Source organism: Lingula anatina, chromosome 1 (genome assembly GCF_051362555.1).
Source record: "Lingula anatina isolate TDL-2025a chromosome 1, LinAna3.0, whole genome shotgun sequence".
NCBI classification, from domain to species: domain Eukaryota; kingdom Metazoa; phylum Brachiopoda; class Lingulata; order Lingulida; family Lingulidae; genus Lingula; species Lingula anatina.
Window position 1 is genome coordinate 37465465 of NC_141767.1, and position 9744 is coordinate 37475208.

At 36.1% G+C, this 9744-nt stretch overlaps 1 protein-coding gene across 1 annotated transcript; it reads right to left on the reverse strand.

Moving 5' to 3' along the window:
• Positions 1–1683: 1683 nt before the first annotated feature.
• Positions 1684–9533, reverse strand: LOC106159190 (NADPH oxidase 5-like). Its single transcript, XM_013535405.3, has 14 exons — positions 9318–9533; positions 8677–8744; positions 8009–8114; positions 7410–7560; positions 6695–6905; positions 6216–6430; positions 5898–6086; positions 5203–5333; positions 4622–4807; positions 4341–4473; positions 3219–3724; positions 2877–3092; positions 2363–2632; positions 1684–2097 (listed from the first exon to the last, which is right to left on the reverse strand). The coding sequence occupies exons 2-14, from the start codon at positions 8691–8693 to the stop codon at positions 1966–1968; spliced, it is 2463 nt and encodes an 820-aa protein (XP_013390859.2). The 5' UTR covers positions 8694–8744; positions 9318–9533; the 3' UTR covers positions 1684–1965.
• Between the last annotated feature and the right edge of the window lie 211 nt (positions 9534–9744).

The window sequence follows — 9744 nt, forward strand, 5'->3', positions numbered from 1 at the left end:
CAACGAGGGACTTGCCTAGCCTGACATTTCTCAAGAGAATTTAATTATCTTACTGAAAGTGAAAGTTTTTTTTTTCAGACGAAGAATGCAAGCAACGCATTCAAGCTGGTTGCGGTTTATCCAAAAGAAATCCAATTACAAAGATAAAAAAGATGTTTTCTCTTGGTTTATTGGATTTGAAATCGAATATATATATATATATATATATATATATATATATATATATATATATATATATATATATATAAAGGCACATTTTAGGAGAATCAAAGATTTTTTCTAGAAAAAAGGAATGAACAGCCATAAGATCATCAAGACTGGCAACTTTGTCATCTATGTGAACCTGTAAAAAAAAAGGGGGGGGGGGGGGGGTTAACATATATGCTAACGCTACGGTGATGCTCTGCAAGATGCTGGCAAACGCAGTGATCAATGCATATTCCTGTAGCTACCAGAACAGTGTGCTGTGCCCTTTATATGCCATATATTGGCTTATAACAAGCATGAAAAGGCCACGTTTTATTCGTCCAAGACATAATTTAATTTTACCGTATCTTTTATTGTTGGGAAAGAGAAAAAACAATACCATATATAGCTCGTCTAGTTGAGATTCCCTTTATACTAGGAAAATAACAAAAAGAGATGTCGTGCACGTGTTGAAAAAATAAATAGATGCATATAAATAATAAAATTAATAAATACAGAAATTATAACCTCTTGACATTTTTACCTCCAGTAAATCCCCAATGCTGATACATAGACCTACTGACTACTTGAACTGCAATATTATTGTTGTCTATGTTCTTTGGTTATAAGTATCATAACTGTTTGTCAGGTCTGTTGTATTATAACGTCCCCTGATTGAGAAAAAAATTCAATAAACAGGGCGCAGCTGGCATATTGAAACCCTCCCCAATTTCCAAAATTTCCAATTTTGCAAACGCTAGTTAAATTCACTCAGCAAAATTACGTATTTTTAGGCTATCCCTGGTTAAATTATCACAAGTGAACTGTGTGGCTGGCAACCGAAAAAAAAGGATTTAATGCCATGTACGTGTAATAAACATAAAAAATAATAATAAAGAAAGAAAAATAAACAGATATATGAAATTATGAAAAATAAGAAATTAAACTGGAAAGCAATACTCAGCAGTACACAGGGCTGCGACAATTCCACGACCATGGCGATGACAAGGTTTTGATACGAGGTACACGTAACTCTCACATTACATGTTTCGCCGGGCACTCTCTGTTTCGTCATCTATTCGAGTATAGACTACACCAGCAATTTACTTAATGCTTATCGCTACTCTGGGTGCAATAGCTTATCAAGTTTAGATCTTCAAACTTTTCGGACAATCCATTTAAAAGTATGGGCTTCTGAACGCGTTGAACATTCCCCAAAGTCACGTTTACGTATCCCGCAAAGATACTTTTCTTTCCTGCTAATTCAAACCTTAAAATGATAAAATCTGCAGGTAACATCTAAAATAAACAGGGAGATATTGCAGTCTGAATGTCTGTCAGTCATTTAGAACTAAATGATTTAATTAGAAACGATATAAAACGTAGAACTTGAGTTCAGGGATTGGTCCAGCAATGCTTCTTTTTTCGAGGAAATATCGAATTGGCGGCAATTGTCTGTTTAAATACCCTTATAAAAGGAACAATTAACGCCAGAGCATCAATCAAAACACAATATTTATTGAGTTGAATATCAAACAACATCATTGATCCCATAGGTTAATATTAATATTATGTTAAACTAAAACTGAAAGGAAAAAAGAAAGGTTTTTTAATCTACTCAATATGTTGATCCAGTTATTGTTCAAGGATTTTATACAAAGTGCCTGGATACTTCCTTGATAATATTAGAATATTTCAAACTTTTAAGTAATAAAGTACCTTAAAGTAACAAAGGTAATAACAACAAAATTTGCGAAGTTAACATGGAAGCATTAACAATCAAAAATGTTCTTGTTTGAAGTCAAATCCATATTTTGTACAATTTTTTCCAAGTTCTGCTCCAAGAATCTGTGGTCCACAGTAAAAAAGGGTGACGTCGCCATGTCTGGCAGATGCGATATCTTTAAAAATCTATAAAAAAAAAAAAAAAAAGAATAGGGTGAAAATCTGTCTAAATTAACAGGAGAACATTGCCCTAGGCTCAAATGAGGTGCTGCATAATTGAATTTATTATCCTCAAATCATGGGTACAGAACATTTTTTCTGTAAAAATTCCCAGCGAAATATACCACTGGACGTCGTGAAGCTGAAATAATAAAACCGGGTTTCCTGCCCACGACCAGTACGAAATATGTAATGCCCCCTTGTCGTTTCAGAAATTTGTGACATTTATTACCTTTCCCCAGTCTGGTCTTCCTGCCTTAGTCCTCGTCTGCAGCCCTGTCACCGCGTCTGTGTGCTCCTCCTCGTGCCATAAGTCCATTGCCAGTTGCAGCCCCAGTCCGCTTAAGTCTGACGCTCCCTGGGCGCCCGTCATGTAAATATGGATATCGAGAAAGCGTCCGACAGAAGACCGCATAACGGCTTGATTTCGTTCTAACTGATTCAATAAACTGCTCATCCATTCAAAGCTGTCCTGATTGCGGTTTATCCAAAAGAAATCCACCTGTAGACAAAGAATGCAAAAGTTTCTTTGGCACTCTCTTGGATCGGTCCGATCGGTGACATTGTAATGAGAGAGAGAGAGAGAGAGAGAGAGAGTGAGTGAAAGAGACTTTGGTAAAGCCATGATATAAATATATATATAGATATAAATATATATATAGAACGGAAAAGTGTCCATTTTGAAATTGTATGGTTGTCTGCTTTGGTCAAACAGCCATAAGATTTTCATAGATGGGTACATTTACCTTTCTAAGCTTCATATTACCAAGGCTGGCTGCTTTATCATCAGTCCAACAATAGCGACAATCTGGACATTGGTGATTGGCGGCATTGAACCTGTACATGATGCTCTGCAAGATGCTGGCAAACGGAGTGACACCTATTCCTGCAGCCACCAGAACAGCGTGCTGTGCCCGGTATATGCCCGCAGAGGCAGTGCCGTAGGGGCCGTCAACGTAGACCTGAACTCATGAATATATGAAAAGACCAAATTAAAGAGATGATTTATATATTGATTGCGATATATCGTTAACTCTTTCAATTCTGAAAAAGAGTTGATCATTTACCAACATAAAAATCATTTTTACCTCCAGTAAATCATCGTCGTCTGATGCAAGCGTCATTTCTGGGTCACCCTCTACACCTCTTGGCGGTCGCTGATCATTGTTTATGAGGGTTTCACACTGATACCCAGAGTCTACAGATATATGTCGTTCTTTTGCGCTGACACATGGGTACAGCTGATTACCACCAGTGGAAGCCTCCTCCAGGTACAATTCCTGGACTGAGTCTGATTCCAACGATCTGTCGATGAACCCGTAAGAGTGTGTATTGATGCTTTCGTCAACGAAAATCACGGTGGGATTGCTTCTATTCCGACGCGGTGTACCTGGTACCTCCTCCTGCTTTGGTAGCCACTCGGGTGCAGACGATGAGCGTATTTGTCCTGTGTTCTCAGTGCATATTTTCCTCTTTTTCCCTATTGACGATAAGCTCTGCTTGCAGTGTTTTTCAACATCGTTTTTTACTTTAAAATGCTGGTATGTCTTGTTCGTCCATACACCTACGCCTCTTATATGAACAGTGAATACTCCTATAATGAACAATAACTTAAATTTAAAAAAAGGCGCAGACCTCTGCCAAGACCAATTATTAGCTAAAAATTAACCATTAATTAATGAACCACACTAAAATCTAATCACTTTAGTTAACCCATTTTTGACCTATCCTGAAATTTTTATCAAAATCCATCCAAAATTCTTTGAGTTAGGCTGATAAACTAACAAATGGAGGTGAAAACATAACATTCTTCAAGTGGCGGAGGTAAAACAGGATGTTTACGAGATTCATTGTGTTCTTTTAGTTATGGAAAGATAGGTTGTGTAAAGAAATCAAGCCCCTTGGTAAATTATAATGTTGCCCTGTAATTCAAAATGGACAAAAAGAACAGGTGCCTTTATCTGTAAACACGTCACCTCGCCCGTCAGAATTTTAATTTTCGTCTTTTGTTTGAGGTGATTGTTTGACAATACCAAGGCTTCCATCAAATGGTGATGTATATTGTTTATAGTGATACAACAATAGATTGGCACTTGAAACAATGCAAAGTTTTGGGAAAAAACTATTCTATCACCTAAAGAAATGTAGGTGAAAAGTGTAATTACAAATCAACCCACTCTCGTTTCCCAGTAGCTCCCAGTGACACTAACCTGCTTCCTCCGGTGCACTGCTAATGGTGAAGGGATGCCACTCGTATCTACTGATGACGGGGATATTCAACAGCACGTAATCTCCGGCATTGAAATAGAAGTAAGGTGGTTTCGTAATGACCAGCTTTGTTACCTGAAAAAACGTCTTTTGTGTAAGATCTTAATCGGTATTTTTTTTTAATAAATAAATATTTTATTCATGAATAAAATTAAATACCAAATAAAACACAATGCATGTATACACTGTGCATGTGCAGATGCAAGATGCACTAATGGAATACCTTAGAAGGCAGCGCCTCTCCCTTCAGAATTTTACTTTTCTTCTTTTTATTGAGACATGGAGACCGCATCAACTTCTCCACCAGAAATGCCAAACCAGGAAACAGGAACCATTTCCAGAAGTTCTTGCCATGAACCAGTAAAATAACCCAGTATGGTATGTAGAGATGGTGAGCGAAGAAAAAGACCTAAAAATGTATGTAAAATAGAACGAAATTAGAAAATGACTATAATATTGATAAAACAAAGGTCGTTTAACTTGACAAACGAATGTTTACTTAGTAAAAATTATAGTTTTCATTTTGATATACAGTAGTATTTATTTAGTCCCTGCATTGCAAATTGTTTTTATGTATTTGATTCGGCAAATTGCATCCAACTATATACGCATTCAACAGGTTGCTTACACTGCATACTAAATGATACGAAATACAAGCCAAAGAAATAATAAATGATGCCATAACAGACCGTCAAAAGTTCACGTTATTGATAATCGACTCTTATCGCAAAAACCCAGGTTCACAGAGTAGAAAATAATGCATGGGTGAGGATAATTATATTAGGTTATCTTAGTTATTCTCACGCTGAACAACTTCCTCCGCACTACGGGCAAGGAAAAGCAGAAGATACTCAGTAGAATAGCCAACAGTATCCACCCGGTGAGAACATATGGATCAATGAACCACAAACCCCAGCTCTTCTTCACCACAAACGCTGGAATATAGATTGATTAGTATATAATTTTCGGGGTTTGATAATACATTTTTTTCATTTTATTCTTTATCGTTATTCTTTTTCAACTTTTGTCAAAACGTTGAGTTGTTAACAGTTTCTGTCATAAGCATGTGACTTCTTATTTGTCACTGAATTTAACAGATATATAATAAATTAAACTGATTGAATAGATACAAAACAATGAAGTACATATTAAGCTTAAACGAAATAAAAACGTATAAATATCCGCTTAAACGGAATGAAGTAGTGATTTTTCTTCAACCAACAGCTAATATTGAAATTGTTGTTGATTTTATGTTTAATGTAAATAGTGATAACACTGTATCGACATCCAAAATATGAATGAACTTATACCAAATAATGTCAAAAAATATTTTATCGATGTATACATTATAATGCTCGACTCTTTGTTTGGCAACCTCTTCAATATGTACCTTCTCCACTTTTTTTAGGGGGGGGGGGATAGCTAATACCGTCTAATACCGTCAGGGTATCAAGTGGATTGATAGGAAAAACGGGCGATAAAGTAGCAAATTGACTCACCGTTATAGCATGTATGACAAACTCCATGCAGCACAGCGTGCAAAACAATAACGCTACCAACCACTCTGTGTAGGGCAATGTGGTCATCAAATGGTAGAAATCTATACAGCCATGTAGATCTCATCCAGTTTAAAATCTGCCTTAAAACCAGTATTACAATAAGTATACTGGTAAAGTTTAGACAAGAACCTGAAACAAAAACAAGAAATTATGTTTTTTCTGAAGCAAAAACATAAAACATATGAGGTAGCGCATTTTTACTTCTAATGTCACTTCAGTGACCTCACTCCAAGATAAAGTATTATAAAATGTTTGTACCTGAGCCGCGTGCGATGCAGACAAGAGGGTGGCTGCTATTCAACCAGTAGCGAACGAACGCTTCCAAAAACAGGAGGATATTGAAACAGGCGAACACTGTATTGAAGAATATGAACTGGGCGTTGTTCTGGATGTATGTTCTAATCTCTTGGCGACCAGGGAACCGGACGACAGATTCCCCCGAATCCTTTGGAGACTTCAGCCAACTCAAGGCGCTGCAATCATCAACAAGTTTACCACATAAAGAATTTTAAGTAAGACCTTATACAAAAGATACATGAGCAATATACCACTTGAGATGGATATTTCTTAATCTATGAACCTGTAAGCATGTTTTTAATCTTAGGCTTTTAAACCTTTTAATCATTTCATTAATAAAAATCTGTCATCTCTTGCATCAATTTTGAGGCATGAACGTTTTCTCAAAAAAAAAAAAAAAAAAAAAAAAAAAAAACCATTTATGCTAAGGAATGGCGTACCTAATAGTAAGATTCTCTAGGACGTGCGGCCGTTTTTCGAGCGTTTCCCTTAGTTCGTCGAAAGAAACGCTTCCAGATTGGTCGATATCTAGCTCATCCCACAGGAGACTTGTAAGACGCGAAAATATATCATCTGCCATTGCCAAGGAACTCTCCTCGATACAAGCGCGCAGCATGGCGCCCAGCTCCTCTCGGGACAGCTCACCATTATCTAAATAAGAAGAACAGGTACGTCTGCCAAAACACAGTAATACGAATGGTGCAGAGCAAAAAAAAAAAAAAGTCATATTGAAAGAAATTTTTGAGTGATTAATTCATGAATATATGTGATGGGGGAAAATAAAAACCGATGGGGTGGCATGAGAATGGTTTCAACGTCAGCAACGTTACGTTACGCGGTGCGCACATATAATTAGATTTGACAAAATGTGTAGATAAATGTTCAAATGTGGACATTATCTACTTCACTGTCTAGCCAAATTCAATGTACCGGTGATCATGAAATGGATTTTTGGAATGATTGTTATGTATACTGCTAACAATCACGGCGAACTGCTGGGTGCGCCAGTCGTAAGGATTATTATTATTATTATTATTATTATTATTATTATTATTATTTACCTTTAGCAAATCGCCATGCTTCTTGTCTTAAACACAATGCGCCTTTAACTCTTTTAAAGAAATAAAAGCATACGCTTACATATAAATAACTCACCATCGGCGTCATATACATCGAATAGAAACTTTAGCTTATCTGTGCTGCTACCTTGAGACAGAAGATCAATGGCGCTGATGAATTCGTCTAGCTGAATGGTTTTTGAATTGTCTTTGTCCAAGATAGCAAAAAGGCGGGCGCTTAGGTAATCCTGTAAAATCAATAGGCTAAATTGAGAATTTAACAAAAAATGCATAAATTCAATTAAAACAACCAAAACAACCTCCTTGGCGGAGGTAATGATAATCCAATATAGCGGGTTTTCATTTCATTTCAAGACCATAACCGTAAGAACATTTTCAGAAGTTGGTTTTCTCGGGCATTTTAAAACTGTTAGAGGCTAGTGTAAGTAAAAAAAAAAAAACCGAAGAACAAATTTAACGTATATACAACTCTTGCGGGTATATTTTCATAGGCCTCTGATGGTAGATATTCAGATTACATAGCATTATAATGCGATATTTTTTTGTGGGACCATCTTAGTGAAAATGAATGTAATACTAGTTTTCTCATGGCCATCGCACACTGTGTTTATGGTAGGTCCAAAATTATCTGCATTATGTAGACAGAGAGGGTTGGAATTCCAAAGAATGTCTTACATTTTTAGAGTTGACGATCTTGCGAAATTCTTCCTGTGTTATTTCCTTACATCCTCCAGTTACTTTCGTGATTTTTCTTGATAACCGTTTGTTTTCCGGGCCGTTTCTGAAATAAGAGAAATAAATTGCAAGTCACATCGCATTGAAATAGGTGTGAAAGACCATGGCTTATGCGTAGACTCTTAACTTAACTTGATAATTTCTGGTAGGCCTACAGGCATTCAGTACCTTGTACTTAACGAGGTGGATTAAACCTTATTCGAAGCTCTTTTGCCACTGAGAAATAAGACAAAGACTTGGCTTCCATCAACCAAGAAGTTACAGCTTCTTGCATCAACAGAGATGACAGTAGGCCCTACATGTGTACTCCTTATTTGAAATGGTAATTTAAAAATCCTAAAATGACATCAGAAAATGTTCACATTTTAGCTCTAAGCACGTATATAAGACATGAAAGTTTCACATTGCATCCTTAATGTGAAAGAAAATCACGTATTGGAAATAATCTAGTTTAAAGAGACCTGCACTTGAAAAGGCACTGATTTCTGTTTTCGTCAAGTTTTTGTCGCATATTTGTTGCCAGGATGTCGTGAATTTGATACTAAACATTATCTTCATCTGGATAAATTAATGAAGTTTATTCAGGGAAAATATGTCGTTAAACTCACCTTCGTATGTTTGCCATCCCCCTATAAAGACCCTTCAATTATGCTTCAATTGGCTTAAGTTACAATGTCTGTATGGGAAAAATAAGAATAAGATGTGACATTTGGCATATTCTCATTCGTAAAAATACAACAAAATATACATATTGACGGTTACATACAGAAACCTTAACATTGCAATGCTTAAATGAAAAATACCTAAAATATAGGTACTGATGGCCATTTTGATTTTTTTCTCCCATCAGAAGTAAAATAAAATGTCTACAAGGGTCCTGTTGGATATCCTTAGTGGGGTCTAATCTACCAGAGACATTTATGATTTTTTTCCGCGGGGAAAGGTTCAGTAAAATTCCACTGGGATGTAAATTATTTTAACAAATCTTTATTTGATTATTAATATTTTTATAGGTTATTTAATTATTTTTATAAATTGTTTAATGATTTTTAGAAATTATTTTGATAAATTGTTTAAAAATCTACGCGGAAAGGTTGAACATTACACAAAAGAAAAGACATATACCTTCTTTTTTCTTTATTATGCAAACATTTTGAGAAATAAAGAAGTACGCGTTAATACGTACATGGACGACTTTGAAATAACCACGTGTTTTCGCGTAGGCTAATATATAGAAAAACCAACTTACTTTTTAGGTGCATATGTAGCGGCTCCTGGGTCTAAACCGTTGTAGGCATAAGCATGATTTTGAGTTTTTTCGTATTGAGCTTCAAAGCATTTCTTGCCTTCATCGCTAATCGGCCATGGGTCGGTAAAGTGTCTCTCTTTTAATTATGCCTAACCTGAACAGCCATCAAGGGTGGTCAAAAAGGATAGTAGCCTATTTGTCTAGCACCTAGGGTGTTAAGTTGGTGACATGTACCGAGGAGTTGAAGAAATAAGATAACGAAGGTGAGAATGCTATTTACAATTGTCTAGAATGTGGCTTTAGAAATCTCTTAAATACATGTCTTTCACGAAGCTCAGGATGTGTACAGGTAGAACCCGTCCCAATTAAGGCTTGTACTGGTCAAAAACTTTTTTTTAATTTTTTTAGTTATTTATTAGGCTACAGT